At 37.1% G+C, this 17,777-nt stretch overlaps 1 protein-coding gene across 1 annotated transcript in view; it reads left to right on the top strand.

The window, feature by feature from the left end:
- The window catches only part of JMY (junction mediating and regulatory protein, p53 cofactor), a 74,428-nt gene that overhangs the window by 19,598 nt on the left and 37,053 nt on the right, over nt 1–17,777 (top strand). The window contains exon 2 of the mRNA XM_069775796.1: nt 3,621–3,794. Coding sequence (XP_069631897.1) covers nt 3,621–3,794 — 174 coding nt within the window. The remainder of the gene's footprint in view (nt 1–3,620; nt 3,795–17,777) is intronic.

The raw sequence follows: 17,777 nt of genomic DNA, 5'->3' as shown, positions 1-17,777 counted from the left end.
TTCACCAGCTTTGTTGCCCTTCTCTGGACACGCTCCAGCACCTCAATGTCTTTCCTGTAGTGAGGGGCCCAAAACTGAACACAGGACTCGAGGTGCGGCCTCACCAGTGCCCAGTACAGGGGGACGATCACCTCCCTGCTCCTGCTGGCCACACTATTTCTGATACAAGCCAGGATGCTGTTGGCCTTCTTGGCCACCTGGGCACATAACTATAATTTCAAATACATGTCATAATTTCTCTGTGTTGTTTTTCTTTTTCAAAACTGGATTTTTTTCACACTTCTTCTGTTTCTTCTTCCTCTCATGTAACTTTTAATCCAAGTGAAATTTGAGGCAGCACTTTTATGGACTTGATCTGACAGGACAAAATAATTTCAGTGTGCTTTGAGCTGGTTTGCAGCCTTTGTAGAAAAGGTTAATGTTCATGTGTTTTTCACCAAAACACTGTCTGAATAAACTGTAGAAGAACATGTTAATAGATGGATGGGTGTAATGGAGCTGTATATAACCAATGCTGGCAGCCTGGTAGCCTTCCTGCCTGTTTTGAAGAATATCCCTATTCAGTAGCTCTTTGGTCTTTGGTGCAAACCAGGTGAGGTGATGCTCTTTGGTTTCCAAATCAGTTTTTGTGTTTTGTTATGTCTTTTCTGGCAACTGCAGTTTAAATGAAATTTTGTCACCATTTTCATTTAGAAAGTTCTTCATTGGGCACAGGAAGTGGATTCTGTGTGCATCATTGCCTTAGGAAGGAAGAATAATTGCCTACCTTGTGTTAATAATTTAAGAATATATATATTCTGTATGAATAACCCGCCCTCACTTGTATTTTTTTATTGAGGGTTTGGTATTTCTGAAGGAGTTGAGGATTAAGCTGAAGATTGGGGTAACCCCAGCAGCAGACCAAATAGAACTGGACATGAACAAGACCTTGAAATGATGCCCATCTACTTATCTTCTGTATGTGCAGGAATATGGTGATAATTCATTACTTTATCCATACTGTTTCCAGTGATGGACATGATTTTCACTGAACAACCAGTTATATGCAAATACTTGCTTTTAGTGTCCTTAAGATGTCTTTGTACTATACTGATGGTCATAAAATTGAAATGGTCCTTCATTTCCCGGCACTTTCACTCCAGCTTCTGCAAAGTTGTGGCTTTCTTCCAGAGTATCAGAACTATTAAGCAGGCCTTAAGAATGGTCTGTAAATGAAAAAAAAGCCCTGCATGGTATTGTTCTGTTCCTGGAATAAGATCACTTAAGATTCTCCTTTAAATGGTGGTAAGTTTTCTCTAATTTTTGTCATTTTTTGTTGCCCTCTAGGATTTGTATCTTAGTAGAATAGTAGGGTTTCACAATGAAACAAAGGTGTAAATTTATTTAATGAGAAGATACTAACAGCCTAAGCAACTACAAGGAAATTAACATTACAGGTGCTGTAGAAATGGTGCTAATAATAGAGACCCTGCTTGTAATGGATGGCTTGAGAAGAAAGGTTTGGTTTTTCAGTACCTTAACAGAGGGATTATTACAGCTTTGGGACTGCAAGAGGGTTTTCTGATAGTGCCAGGGGGAAGTTGTAGGAGAAGGCCTGAGTATGGCAACTCTGTTTTTAGGCACTAGCAACAAGAAAGAGGAGCTGAGGAAGAAGGTGGCTTTATAGGCTACATGGTTAAAAGAGCTAGTGGGCTGGAATAATGCTTGAAATCCATAGGGACTTAGGACTCAAACCCAAGAGCATCGGGGATGACTTCTGTCCCTATAATTGCGGGTTACATTATGTGTGTTTAACCCTGAAAGTTCATAAAATGTCAGTTTTACAGACTGCAAGCCACAAACCACTACCCAGTACTCTGTGAGAACTCAAATGCCACAAAATATTACGTGCTGCTGGAAAAGAGCAGACGGACAGAGCAAATGACCTTGCAATAGGAACAATTTCCTAGGTGAAATTGTTTAGGTAACGTAACAAATGGCTTCATGCTGCTGAGGAACATCACATCTGTTCTACACCATCTCTCCCAGACCTTTCATCTGTGCTAAGCCTTGCTGAAGGAAAGCTCTTCCGAGCTTGTCATCTGACCATTATCTTAATGCTGAACATGTAAATAAAGCTACTATGAGGCTCTCTGCGTTCTGCGCTGCATCCTTTCTCTAATCTTGGCCAATCTTTAGTGCTTCAAAGGAAGCCCAGGTGGGGTTATGGGGATCTTCAGAATCAAATTTTATGTTATGAAGAAAGAGAAATTTTTTCTTACCCAGCCAGGTAACTGAAACACAGCATAGTAATATAAATGTAATGGAGCGAACCAAGTAGACAGTATGGTAATCAAGAATTCTCTTGACTGTCCTGGGATATAAATGAAGCAGACACCAAAGGACTGTTGACCAAAGCTTCAATTTCTAATCTGCAGCTCCCTCTATTTTATCTTCTAGTTACAATACTTGATGGAGTTGAATATCCTGAGAATATTTCATGTAGGCTTGGCATCCAACCTGAATGAACAGCTAGAAGATACGATGTGCTTGTTCCATAGTGTTCTTAATTTATGTTAAGTTTAAATAAACTTGAACTGTGAATATATGTTTTTGAGATGATAATAACAGGACAAGAGACTTTGACTTTGAAAACTACCTAAGAGGGGAATTAATTTCAGATAATCTTGTCTTTGTAAATACATCAAGCACTCCGTATGTCTGTATGAGATTAGTTTTTGTTAAACAGTTGAATATTTTTTTAGACATGGTAAAAGATTTCCAGCAGTTTATGAGGTCTGCCCAGGCAAATGCCCAAAATAGGTGCAAAAGAGACATATAAATTAAAAACGTACGTTGTAGCAAATTTGTACAAACAGATGGATTTCATGAGAAATAAAGGAAGGAATGGATGGACTTTGATGTTGTGTTCTCTTATATGAATTAAAACATAAATTATTTTGAGTATTCTTTTAAAGCTTATAATACTTAAATAATATCCTTTTAAAAAAATATCTAATGGGAACTTCATGTGTTTGAAATTTCATGCCTAACCTGTCTCAGCTAAAATCACAAACGAGAAGGCAAAATCATCAGAAACGCAGATCACTGTTTTGATTCATATAGATTGTTCTCTGTATCTGGAGCTGCACTGATATAATGGGACTGTGTGAGTCCAAAATACAGACAGGCAAAAACAAAAACCCCAAACACCAAAAAAACCCCCCAAAATCAAAATGTGACTTCTTTTGTCTCCTTTCCTATCATTCCTTCCTGACACCTGATAGTGAGAAATGTGTGAAGTAGCATATCTGATTACTACGTTATGGATTTCTTGTACTAAGTTGCTTTTTGTGCTGTCTTTGTGGTCATATTCATTACCTTCCAGGATTTTTTGAAAGAAAAAATCAATGGGAGTGCTGTACACTTTGAGTTAAGGTTATCAGAGACATGCTCATACTTGACTGGCTAAATTCAAGATGTGGGTGGGGATTAAGATTTTTTGTTTATTTGTTTGTTTGAGGGATTATTTTGTGGGAGAGGGAAGATAATACAAGAGGCTAAAAAATGCTTTTTGAATGACTGTTGCTTTTAGCAGGAATGTTTGAATCTGTTCACTAAAATTGGCACTTTTTCTGCAGCTTCTGGAAAAACATAAGAACACGGAAAGCATGATAGAGCTGCTTGAACTGTATCAAATGGAAGATGAAGCCTACAGTAGCCTTGCAGAAGCTACCATGGAGCTCTACCAGTACTTACTACAGCCATTCCGAGATATGAGGGAACTTGCGATGCTTAGAAGACAGCAGATAAAGGTATGGTAAAGGTAACTAAACTTCATATTAATGGGGAAATCATGCTTTTTAGCTGGTGTTTACTCTTTAGTACTTTTATTATGCAGTATATGCAGTGATGGTTTCTCTACTAGAAGTTGACCCTATTTTTCTGGTTTCTCCACTCAGAGGAGTGCTTTTGAAGAGTGAGAACATCTCTGACCTATATAGCTAACCATTACCTGCTTAACTTACTCTGTTAGACTGTTCAAATTCTTGTTGAATTTAATAAGTGAAGCTTAGAATTTTGTGATTTCTGGGAATACCGACTAGTATATAAAATATGAAGAGACATACGTACAGTATCTATATTAGTGTTAATTCGTTTAAAAGATTACACATGAAGTTACTTTTCCTTTTAGTTTTCTGAGATAATCTGATAAACCATGAGAATTCAGTAGCTTTTCATCTAATGTTATGAAACACTTAAGCATGAAAGTGTATTAGAAGTATAAAATTTGTTGTATAAGTATGTAATTTGTAACACTTTAACAGTATATTTTCCTAAGAGCTAAAAAAGTACAGCCAGCTGAAGAATACTACATTTTGGTAAAACTGTTTTATAATGAGTAAGTTTGTTTTCTTTAAAAGTAATTCTAATTTTAAATACTTAACCAAAAATAACAAATTCGTCTTTATTGCATATCAGAAGTACTTTTGATAAAATGATTAGTTCTTATGCAGATTATAAAGACTGTAGCCTTCTGATTCTTCCAAGATTTGTGTTGTAACATAGAAGCTAAAATGGGTTTGTTTCATTTAATCTGTATTCCAAATGTCAATTTATCTCAGCTTGGTTGTCCAATTAGCCAACATTGGTTTTACTGGTTTCAATTTAAAAATATAGTGCTTTTCTTTGGTTTTGAGTATAGAAAGAGGGAGGGAGGCAAGAGAATTTACGATTCCAAAACTGGTTTTATTTTGAGCTATTGCTCAAAAAGTGTCCCTAAAGTAATTTTTCAGAAAATTCAGCAATCTGAAACTGACTTGTTGAGATAATGTGATGATATTTGAACTAAAAGTGCTTTTTTTCCCCAGATGATAAATGTTGCTGCATAGAGAATTGTGATGAGTATTTTTTTCTGATGTATTATACGGTTGAAGATTAGGAACACTACATTTAATAAAAGGCCTTCTTCAAAGCATGATGAAATAGTTCCAATTTTATTTGAATTTATAGCAGAGGAAAAGATTTTTTTTTGTTCTTTTGTCAAACAGGCAAAGGTAAATATCATATAGAGTGGAAATACAAATTAAGAGTTGTGTTTTGGTTTGGGTTTTGGGTTTTTTTTAACCTCAATGATCTTGTGAATTCCAGTTTTAAAATACCTTATTTTCTATTTTTCCTGAAAAAATAATCTCGGTAAACTTCAGAGGCATGTTCTGTGGTTGGTTATTTTAGTCGTACATAGTTGTATCTAATGTACATTAAGTTCTCTTCCTAACTTGGCAGTTTTTGCATTATAAAACTTGGTCATCTGTACTGTGTGGTAGAGAAAGATGCCATCTCTTGTTTTTCATGTCATTGTTTGAAAGAAAGCAGTACTTGTATCTATGATGACAAAACATATATTACACTGAGTAGCTAGGGTAGAAGAATTGCTTTATAAATAGAACTTGGGCATGAAATGGTTCGTGTTAACTTGCTGCATATGTTTTTCTGGCAGGCTTAACGGAACAAAGATCCTTAGGTTTCAATAAAGCCTTAAGGCTGGAGTTAGCTCCATTTTTGTGCATAACAGAAGTATTTCTGATGTTTACTACTTCAGTGAAATGGAAGCTGTGAACGTGTAATAGTGTTTACATACAACGAGTGACAAGGAGGAAGATAAAGTTTGGATGTAGGACAGGGTAAGGAAGGAATAACCTGCAGAATGTGTTACTAAAATGAAAAAATAAGTTACAAAGATAATTAAGCTTGAATACAAATATCGGTATTTAGTCAAGATTGCATATGCCTTCTGTAATTACTTTATTTAATGTTTTTAGACCTTTTCTCTATTAGATGTCTGTTTTTGATTTGTGGAGAAGTTGTTTTAGTTTGTTCTTTAAGAATTTGGGATTTTTAATAAGTATTTTGATCAGTTTCATTTTGTCAGTTTTCAGAACGAATTTAGGAGGAAATTAATTGCTTTGCCTATGATATTTGGGAAGAGTGTTTAGTGTCTTGTCCTTTTGGAGCAAGGCATAAAAATTGGAAGATATATCACCTGGGTGTTAAATTTATGTTGTTGCTGTGAAACTTTTAGCAAGAGACGAGCCTATAGCAGGGAAGGGAGAAACATGAAATTCTGTCCAATCAGCGGAGGCTTATTAGAGTAGGACAGCTGTATTCTTTGCAGATTCCTTCTTCAGGAAAAAAACGAAAAACAAAAAAAAACCAAACCAGCCCAGAACGGAAGTTCATTTAGAAGCTTAAAAATGCAGATTAGTGTTGTCCCTGATAGAAGTAGTCTTTTTTTTTTCTTTTTTCTTTTTTTTTCCTTCTTTTTTTTTTAAAATATATTTTAACTTGATTGTATGCTAGTTTTTCAGATGTATTCTCATGTAGTGTGAAGGATGGATCATTTAGTAGGGGTGAGGAGTCAAAGCTGTATTGTGAAGCACTTAAATACTGCTTTGGAAAGCATAATGAAAAAGGTAGAAGGTTATGGAAGGAGAAAAGGATGGCTTATTGTGAAATGAAATGTCACTCTGGAGAACCGACTTCTGCCAAAATTTCTACTTAATTGTAGACTAGTCAGCTGACCGTAGAACAATGGTTTCAGTAGTAATATATTTCTGATTTTTTGGGCAACCAGCTTCAGAAACCTGGTTTTGTTTGTATAAATGATTAATATTCTTCAGTGCTGCTCAAATCCATGGGCACCTCCCTCTAAGCATGGCAAAATCCTTACCAGATACCATGCATTCTTGAAAAAAATTGGACACCGCAAGCACAGGAGTATTTGGGGCTTAAATTTTATATATATATATATGATAGGGGAATAATCCTGCTTGCCCCAAGGCCTTTATGGGTGGGACACAAATATAAGCCAATTTACATGTTCTATGTGTCTAGTATGACACCTTTTGTAAGGTAAGTGTGAAAAGTTGTATTGATGAGCCAGCCAAACAGTCAGAACTGTAATTATGTTCACTGAATACTGGAGAAGGTATAATAAAGGAGTTGAAGACAGTATTGTAATTTATATACACATAAAAGCTGTGCTGAATTTGTATAGGTGTTTTTAAATTCCATTATTTCTGGACTGTTGCTGATTTAGATGTAATAATATGTAAAGACATTCAACCAGTGAGTTTTAGCATCTTAATTTCACTGTTAGGGTTACTGGTCCATTTCTTCTGATTTCAGACTCTCAGATGAAGCTTGATATTCAAATGCTGTATTACGTGTTTTGGGCTATTTGTATATTTTTCCAAAAATCTGGAAGACAAGTATGAACTTAAAATCACAGGGCAAACAATATTTCTAGATTATTTTATCTGGCATCAGTTTTGAATTCTAAATAGATTTTAAGATGCTTTTTTTGCTAGAAATCAGACTTCCAATGAACTAAAAAAAGCGGTACTATTTTTGATCCTAAAAATGTTTCACATTTATACCCACAAATTTTTCATTTATCAAAATGGATCATTTCCCTGTGAAAATTTAGCAATTTTTTCTGTATGCTAAGTATACACATTGCCATGGCAGAAAAGTGGGAAGTAATAGGCATCAGTAGCTGGAAACCTGAAGGTGAAATACTTCTTCCAAAATTTCAAAGCAGCAGAGTAGATACCTGTGCTCTGGTGCCTTTGATTTCAGATAGTTAAATCCTAATTTTGTGAGATCCTCCACATACAGTGCAGTCTTCTTCTGAAAGTATGGAGGAGAGGGACAAGTTAGTGGTTGATATTTGGCTATATAACTTACTGACAGACTAATATGATCAAGCTTTATGCCCTTTAAGATTGAGATACAAAGCGTTCTTTGATACAGGATACCAAATCTGGTTATTTAAAAAAAGACAAAAGAAAAAAAAATCTTTCAAAAGAATAACTTCATGGGCAAAGCCCCAAAGCCTTTTATGTAGTTGTGTTCACCAGCCTTCACACAGGGAAAGAAACTACCTTGCTACTTTGAATTTTTATGGTCTTATAATTGTGGACAGTACTTCAGTCATGTTGAGTAGGCACTGTGTTTGATTAAACCCCAGGTGAAATCAGTGGGAAGCTTTCTTTTTTCATGCTTTTTTTTTTGCCTTTTTTTTTTTTTTTAATGTGCTTGGTATTAGACTACAGATAAAATGTAAGGTAAATTGTTTCATAACCTACATGTAGATGTCAGCAAAACTTTGACACAAACATTCTTGAAGGTCTGAGTTGAACTGGATTTGCTTAACTGAGAACTGGTAATATCTTGATACAGATGAGAGACTACAGTCATCATTACCTCTCAATTCATCTCTAGGAAATGAGAACATTAAAATGTTATTATATGTTAAATATATTTAATAGCACTTTTGGCTTCATTGCATACATATTCATTGTTTTCACTGACATGTTAATTCACTTGATTGTAAGGATTTTTTAAGGACTTTAAATACACTAATGTGGAGGTCTAGCACTGGAAATACAAGATTGGAGCAGCATATGTCTTGATAATTCATCAAATTCAGTTTTTTTTCAAATTGTAGGACATTTTATTAGTTTGTGTTGTGCTTCCCTTTGAGGCTGCTTTAAGCAGGTGCTGATATAGTTGAAAATACAGCTCTGGCTCAACCATATGTGGATTTATTTGTTGGTTTAATACTTGATGGTGAATTGCAGTAGTGAACCTTATAACTAATTCGACTTTAATTTGTGTAAAATGAAATACTTAGAAATAAATTATGTTGCATTAAACATTTTAACTTTTGGTTAAAAAAATACTTTCACAAAGCATGAAACAAGTTCAAAGGAGAAGACAAATTTAGTGATGAGAATAGCTAGCAAAATAGAATTACTTAAAAAAAATACTTAAAGAGAGATTACTTTAAAAAAAGTCTCACAGTCAACTGAAGATGTTTTGGGGAAGGGAGTGGATGTCAGTGCTTCATACTGTCAGTTTGTAGTGTTGCTCCCATACATCAAATGGATGAGTTCTGTATTACTAAATCCACGTTTGTATCATTGGCTCTAGAATAACTGATGTCTTAGTGAGCTGGTTTTTGAACTGTGCCTTTTTATTTTTTTTAAGCCTCATGTAATATTTTTGAGTGCATGGTGGTCTTGCAGTGGAAAACAGGAAAACAAAGCTACACAAGGCACATTGGAGGACACTAAAACAGCACTGATTAAAATGTATAGATTACTTGCATGGCAATCAGCTCAATTTCATTCCTCTCGCTTTTGCAGGTAATACTCCAGTAGTTACAGGCTAGTGACTTGCTGACAACAAGTTGATGAAAAACGTCTAGTAAAAAAAGCTAAGGCTGTACTCACTGGAGAAACTGAAACACTTCAGAGAATTCTGAAGTCTCTTTCAGTGTATCTGTAGTTGAAGATGCGTCATCATATCATCAGAATCATAGTGAAACAAATTTGGCTTTTGAAAAACCTGTAGAGTAGGGAAGAAATGGTAATCTAAGTTTATGCAAAATTGTTGGATTTGCAAATTAAGGTCATAAACTGTGTTGAAACTATTGAATTCTTGTTTAAGAAACTGGTATAATATGCTGAATTATGCTGTGATAGTCCTTATAGTCTCAAAGTCTGTTTCAGAAGGGTTGTATGTCAGTGTCTGTTTACATTCTGAACTAGAAATCCTCTAGACTATTGTATGAACTCATAGCAAAACATTTTGCTGACTTAAAATCAGGGGTTTATGGGCTTTCTGAAAAAATAATGCTCTTAACAAGAGATCTGATGGAAGGCAGGCTGGTAGTCTGAATCAGTGAGGGAACTGAACTCTTTGTATGAGGTTGCTGACTACAAAACTGTGGCATGTATCTGATCATTTAAATCTGTCTGTCTGCAAAGTAAATACGAGTACAAAACTGCTCAACTGTAGAACTGATTAATAAGACTTGCAGAAAAATCTGATTGTGTTTGAATGCCAAAATGTTTGGGGTTTGGGGGGGTTTGTTGTTTTTGTTGGTTTTTTTTTTTTTTTTTAAGTTCCCTTACAAAAGGCTGGGCTAGATAATAAAATATAAGTGAAATTGTCAATAAATAAAAAGTAATGCATGTGCAGAAGGGCAATGACAACCTCCAAAAGTATACATGCACATTTGTATGCACTTAATTAACTGTTACTCCTGAGGAAAAAGGCATAAGAATTATCTTGAGGAGTTCTCCAAAACTAGCTTGCCATTCAGCATTTTGAAAGAGGAAAGAAGGGGTTTGAATTATGGGGAGGGGACAACACCAAAACAAAATAGAAAACATCACACCTTTGTATATATCAATGGTATACTTGCATCTTGAATGCTGCAGTTTTAGTGTTTCCTCTCCAAAACATACTGTAGGATCAGAGTAGTTACAGGATGGCAGTGAGTATAGTAAGGGTATTTCCCGGCAAACAGCCTCAGTGCAAGGACGGAGTAAATGAATCAGATTGCCTTAGTTTGGAAAGCATGTAATTCATGTAAGATAAGAAAGAGATCTATAAATCATGAATTATGAGGGGAAGAAAATATTGAATGATTTCTTTCAGTCTTTCTCATACTAAAAAAAAAAATAGGGGGCCCCCAATGAACTTGTGGTGCTTTAAAACAGCCTGCAAATAAAGGAAAAACAATTGAATTCTTACTGAACACACGTTACATGCTCTATGGCAATAATTTTGACAGTTTACTATGGACACTCAGTATATATGTGTTCCAGAAAAAGACAGACCCATCAGTGGCTGTTTAACAATGATTCAGATTAGCCATCAACTCAGGAAGCCTCTAAACCATTTAGTAACAGAAGTTGGGAGTTATCAATGTATCCATACCTTGGGTCTTAATGTTTTTTTTTCTCCAACTGCTAGTAGTAATTACAGTTGGAAGCGAGGGCCAGGACAGCCTTGGATCTGATCTAAGATTAGGGTATTGGGGGAAGTGGTGCAAAAAGATGCAAAGTCAGAGCATCCATTCAAAGAGGCATCTTGACAAAACTCTGAAAGGATGTTAAACATGCAGAAAATAATAAATTTTGTGTCCTTGCAAGGATCAGAGTAAAGGAGGGTGAAAACTGGGGATGCATGATTTTTTTCTTTTGCAGTGTTGGAGGTAGGGAGGGAGAAGGAAAGAAGGAAGAGACTTTGATGTAATGTTGTGCAGGCTGTGGAGAGCGAGGAGGGGGGCTTAAGGTCCTCACAGACAGAAAAACTTCATCATGAGAGTGTAAATTTTTCAAGTCTGTGTTTACCTAAATCTGTAAATAGTTTGAATTCTAGTACTTTTTTCCATAGTGCTCTGAAAAAAATTTTGTAAGCTTTCATGATATTTGTTGACTTTATACTATATTTGTCTAATGCTTGTGTCCTTATTATTTTCCTTTTTTCAGTGTATCTGTGTATAAAAATTGTCAGCCGTATTTTGATGAATTCTTGATGGACGCACTTAAAATTTTGTCTATTGTATATATTAAGGTTTTTTTAACTGAAGACTTAAAAATCCTTCAAATCCTTTTCACCCATAAGCAGAAACTAGAATGTCCGGAAACACTCAAGCCCATTTGCTTTAACACTCGAGCTCACTTGCTTAAACAAAGTTTTCAAAAAACTAGTAGAATATGTCATATTAAAAAAATATATATTCTTTTAAAAAAAATGAAGCTTTCTTTTTGAAGGTGAATTTTTTCTGGCCTGAAGCTCAGTCCATGAAGCTGAAATGTAAATAAAGCTTTTATGATATACACATGGATAAATAAGGAAGGCATAACTCTGGGTGCACAATTTAGCCTTAATTCTGTCAATTACCAGTATAAAATACCTTAACTTAGTAGTTTTAATGCTCCTTTATGTACACTTCTATGTGTCTGGGGAAAAAGACAGTTGAATAATCCCAGTCATTCCTCTTACTCTTGCCATAACCTTAATCTTCTATGATTTTCCTCTTCTGAATACCTAAGTTTTCAGCATTATCCATAGTTCTGGAAAAAACATTCACCACTGCACTTTGTAGTACAATGCCATTATTGTTCAGTCTTCTTTCTGTATGTCCTAACATCTTGTTTGCTTTTTAGTTTGTTACTTTGTTTGCAGTCTTTATCTTTATTGAATTGTGTATGTTGTTCTCCTGTATTTTGATTAAGATAATCGAAACCCCTGTAGTTTGTATTACTAGTCCCAGTCTCCAGATATTTTAAGGAATCTAGACCACCCAATCTCAGTTAGTTTGTATGTATTAACATTAAAGCCCATGTCAGTATTCATTAGGATAAAACTGGTAAATCTGTAAAGCCCTTTTTACAGCTGAGTGCTTTCAATTAATATATTTGGGGCTGTACATATGGGTTTATAACTTATTTTGGGAAGTACTGCTGGGTTTGTGTTACCAGCTGGGAGCATAGGTAAATTAAAACCTGTAAGACTAATTTTGAGAAATCCCTGAATGGATGATGAAGCTGGAATGCATGCTTTCTGCCTACTATACCCAGCAGGCTGTGGTTGGAATGGGTTGTTTGGCCTCTTGGAATGTGTCAGAAGTAAGGTAGCTGTGTGTTTGAGCTGAAACACTCCTTTATGTATGAAGCTGCTTCCTTTCTGTATATTGCCTCTGCAATCTGTAGTGCTACCTCAACTTACTTTTTTTTTGTTCTTTTAATTAACCGACTTACTGTTGTTAGATCTCATGGTTTTCTCCTTTGTTGCCTATTACAAGACTGTCTAGGGGAAGGATAACAAAGGGAGCTGGGCAGATGTGACAGATCCCTGCCTAAGCTATAATGTGACCTGGCCCAAGTCTATTTCTGTCAGTCTTGTCCATTCTTGTCCCAGCAGTCTTCAGAAAGAACCTGGAAAGTATTAAAGACCCTTGAGGTCTATTTATTTAGATGTATACTACATACAACTTAAGAAAATCCTATAGTTGCAGGCCTGTTTCTCATACCTTCTCACAATAAACTTACTTTACTCCTTCAAAGCTCAACAACAATCTGTGAACTTTTCCAGAAGAATGATTCCCGTAGAAGAGTCTTGCTTCTCTGATTCATTCTTACTTGAGCATAGGCTAGATTAGGCACCTCCTTTCAGTTCTGTTTCCTCTGAAGAACTAATTTGTTTTCCTTCAGAAACATATCCATATGGTGTAAAAATGTGTTCTTTTATGTTCTGTTACTCTGAAGAAGTAGCTGATAGAAATAGATGTTTACATGTTGTGTTGAAGTTGATGGCTTCTGCTGTTTCTTCCTCTTCTTGTTTGCTTTCTGACAACCACTTTTGTGAAAGCTGCCATAATTTTCTTATTTTGAAGCATTATCTGAAATAAAGCTTGCAAAACATGAAGGTCTTCAAAAGCGAGTTTCATTGTCAGGGGAAAAAAATCTTAGCTGGTTTGGCCATGAGGCTTGGATTCTTCTGAAAGAGAATATAATTTTTTTAGTAAGACTAGCTGGAATGTTTTTTTTGAGAAAGTGATTACTAGAAGAGAAACTATAGATTTGGCTGTGTGATCTGGCTGTGAGATGAGAGGTTTGTCTGTTAGACCACACTTTCTGCAGAACATTGAGTCCAAATGAGGAACTTCCAGATGAGAAAGTGAGTTTGAGAAAGTGTTAGGGAACTGAAAAGCCTTTTAGGTTAGAAAAACCCTCAATTATATCAGAGTTTCTTAATTTTTAACTAAAATAAATTTTTACTGAATCAAAAAATAGATACATATGTTTAAAAGAAATGTCAATTAGATGACAGCAGTTCTTAGTTTTTCTTTCCTCACTCTGTCCATTTCAATTCTTTGGTGCTTTCTCTTAGTCACATCTGACATGGACATCAGTAATTTAAAAAATATGTTTCTGTTTAGTCTATAAAATGACCTGTGCTCTTTTATGGACTATAAAAACAAAAGATGCTCGCATCATAAAGGTGTGCGGTGAGCAAAATGAAGCATAAACATGTTATGCGTGCATTGCAAACAGTAATGGAATGCAGAAGCACGTAAGAGCTTACTTTAATTCTGTAATGAGAGTTACTGTTTTAGATCAAGCTGAGTAATTAGTGAAGAGAATATAGAAAACAAAGTCTTCAAAACTCATGAGCCTCTTCATGTTGCTAGTTAATGGTCCACATACATTTCCCTTTTCCTTTTTAAATTCTTAGCTAAGGTAAACGGAGACAGTGGTCACTTCCACTGTGAAGGTGGTGTAGGTGAGAAGGAGAGCTGCTGTATATTCTTCATAAGCTGCGACCTCCAGAGGCAGGTTCCCTGTCTTTCTTCCCCAGCTCTTCTCCCTATTACAGCTGTGGTCTTCCCTTAGTTAAACTACCATTTTTTTTCATGGGCTTACATTCTAGTTCCTATGGTAACATTGTCATGGTTTAACCCTAGCCAGCAACTAATAGATAAAGACAGCTTAATAGGTAAAGCAAAAGCCATGCACGCAAGCAAAGCAAAACAAGGAATTCACTCAGCACTTCCCATCGGCAGGCAGGTGTTCAGCCATCTCCAGGAAAGCAGGGCTCCATCACGCATAATGGTTACTTGGGAAGACAAACACCATCACTCTGAACATTCCCACCTTCCCCCAGCTTTATATAATGAGTATGCTGTCATATGGTCTGGAATATCCCTGTGGTCAGTTGGGGTCAGCTGTCCCAGCTGTGTTTCCTCCCAAATTCTTGTGCCTCCCCAGCCTGCTTGCTGGTGGGGTGGTGTGAGAAGCAGAAGAGGCCTTGACTCTGTGTAAGCACTGCTCAACAGTAACTGAAACCTCCTCAAATTATCAACACTGTTTTCAGCACAGATCCAAAAGGTAGTACTATCCCAGCTACTATGTAGAAAATTAACTCTATCCCAGCCAAAACCAGCACAAACATTAAAGATTTTCTATTTTCTATGTAAATGCACCCAAATTATATTACTTATATGAAATCACAATTTTCAGTTTATGTTTGTATATATTTGCTGTAGTGGCACTTTACTGGACTGGGCCGTAGTGCTCAGACAGCCATTTGTCAAAGGGGACCATGTATATTTTACCAGTGTGTCTCAGTTGTTCATCCCTGTTTTCCTCTGGTGGTTGTCTGTCCTGCTCTGAAAGGATGACAAGCTTAAATTTCATTAATAACTGGGAGATTATAATAATTTTCTAGGTAGATTGCACTTGAAAACTGATAATTCTTCTCTCAAGTGACTGGTGATTGTCAGTATTTACAATCACAGTATGGCTATCTTTTCCATGTTTCCCCAGAGTGTGCCAGGTACATGGCCAAAAGTGGCTGTTTGCATGGACTCTGTCTTTTAGTTTGTCACAGTTATTTGGTCTTGATTATAAAGAATGACAGTAATTACTTTTGGAAATGTTGCTAGCAGTATTTTCTTTTACATTGATTTTTTTTTTAATAACTCCATTTTTCTTTGTTACATTTCTTGATGGAGAAATTGAATCAGGTGGAGTGCACTGGCTGGATGGGAAAAGATTGCTTTTCCCACAGGGAGCACTGGAGGACATTCAGGTCAATGGAGAGGCTCTCAGAGGCCACAGGGTGTGTATGTCAGGCAAGCCCAGGAAAGTAAGCTTGGGCAGGAACACTGCAAGCCTGCTGGGAGAAGCAGAGAGCAGCAGACAGCTAGACCCCAGAGACTGCAACTTCCAAGGTACTAAAGGGGACTTAAAGTTTGCTGCCACTCAGAAAGTCATTGACCTAATAGAAACAAAGCTGGGAAGCAAGCATCTGTCTTCAAGGATGCAGTGCAGACTGGGTTTATTGAATACCTTTCTGGAGTCTCCTTCTGACAAGTCTGCTTTGCCCAAAATTAGATCCTCTCATGAAGTGAAACATTAGAGCAACTCGATTGCTTTCCTTCTCCCTTACGTGAGAATATCTCTGGCTGCTCTAGGTAAAAGACTACCTATGTAATACACAATGCCAAGCATGCTGATAGATAGTTAACTTCCCTGCAGTTTTTTTGATCCATTTGACACCTGCTGCCCCATGAATGTTCTGAGATGCCTTCTGCTGGCAGCAAGTGGCAGCAAGTGGTCACACTGTTATCCTGAACTTAACTAGACTATCCAAAGAGTTACAAAGACCTCTGTGGCTAAGGACTGTTACTCCAGGAATCAGCCTGGGATCCTGGATCTTCTGAGCATTTGCAGCTCTTGCTTGTTTTTGTACTTTCTCATTCTGAATTTGTCACCCTGAACCTCAGTTGCCTCTGGCTGGCATAGCTGTTAAATGGTTGTTGGAACAAGCAACGTACTCTGGTCCAACAGCTTCGAATGTGAAGGGAACAAGCTTTTCAGTTTAAGGTTCATCCTCAGCTTGTAGCTAGCCACCTTTCTCAAGGAAGCAGCTGGAGTTTTTCACCTGTCAAAGACTGTTCCCCACTGGCACCAAGATTCTCTCTTCACCTGTTGAATGGACGTTCCCTTTGAAACAATGAGAGCCTCCTCCCTTGTGGTTTAATTCCAGCTGGCAACAGAGCACCACCGAACTGCTCGCTTAATCCCACTCAGTGGAATGGGGAGAGAACCAGAAGGCTAAAGGTGAGAAAACTCATGGGTTGAGTTAAAGACAGTCTAATAGGTAAAGCAAAAACCGTGCGCGCAAGCAAAACAAAACAAGGAATTCATTCACCACTTCCCATTGGCAGGCAGGTGTTCAGCCATCTCCAGGAAAGCAGGGCTCCATCGCACATAACAGTTACTTGGGAAGACAAATGCTATCGCTCTGAACGTCACCCCTTCCTTCTTCTTCCCCCTGCTTTTATTGCTGAGCATGATGTCATATGGTATGGAATATCCTTTTGGTCAGTTGGGGTCAGCTGTCCCAGCCGTGTCCTCTCCAAACTTCTTGTGCCCCCCCAGCCTGCTCGCTGGTGGGGTGGTGTGAGAAGCAGAAAAGGCCCTGAGTCTGTGTAAGCATTGCTTAACAATAACTAAAACATCCCAGAATTATCAACACTGTTTTCAGCATGGATCCAAAACCAGCCAAAACCAGCACATCCCTCCATCATTTCATGGCTTCAGAGCCAGAAAGTTAACATAGTGTGCGTGTCCCTTATCCAAGCTGCAGAATGCAGAGTTCAAACATGAACATTAGATGTACCTTGGTCTTTTGATTGTACTACAAGACACTTCAAGAAGAATCTTCATCTGTTCATGTTTATGGTCAATAATTCTAAGGGTTCGACTTTCTTGCTAGATAATGAAGCTGTGTAGGTATAGGCTATAAGACTGCTAAGCATCAGGGCAGGTCAGCTCAAGCAGCATTAGGCAATTGCTTCAGTCCTGTATATCTTTCTGGGGCTCCTTTCAGACTTTTGTTAAGCTTGCCACTGTTGCTGCATGCCACTGTTTTTGCAGCCTTAAGGCATGGTGTTGGTCTGTTCTTGTTCACGCAACTACTTGAGGACCTTCATCCAGACAGTAGACATTTGTGGAGTATGCTGCTTGCAGATGAATAAAGGCAAGGGGAAGGTATGCATCAGTAACTGTACCAGGTTGAACTGGTCCATCCTCATAAATGTTCACAATCCCATCTTCTTCCTTGTTCCTCCAGTTTCTAAAGCTTTTCAGGTTCATGACCATCTGCTTATGGTTGCACATACTATGCATACTTGTATGGGTATTGCTAAAGCAAAGTCTTCTTGGGTTTTCTGTGCCTTGCTGTATGAATACCCTCAGTGTCAGTGATGGCACGGATGACATACTTGGGATTGCAGTTAATGAAAAAATGCTTCCCTTTTTTGTTACTTGTAAATACTTGCTCCACGGAACAAAGATACAATTGTATTATGCCGTCATAAATCTCTTTAGCTTGCACCATATGTGAATAATGTTTTGGCAGGCAAA

This window comes from Haliaeetus albicilla, chromosome Z, assembly GCF_947461875.1.
Source record: "Haliaeetus albicilla chromosome Z, bHalAlb1.1, whole genome shotgun sequence".
Classification (NCBI taxonomy): Eukaryota; Metazoa; Chordata; class Aves; order Accipitriformes; family Accipitridae; genus Haliaeetus; species Haliaeetus albicilla.
This window is presented reverse-complemented; position numbering and strand designations above follow the sequence as displayed.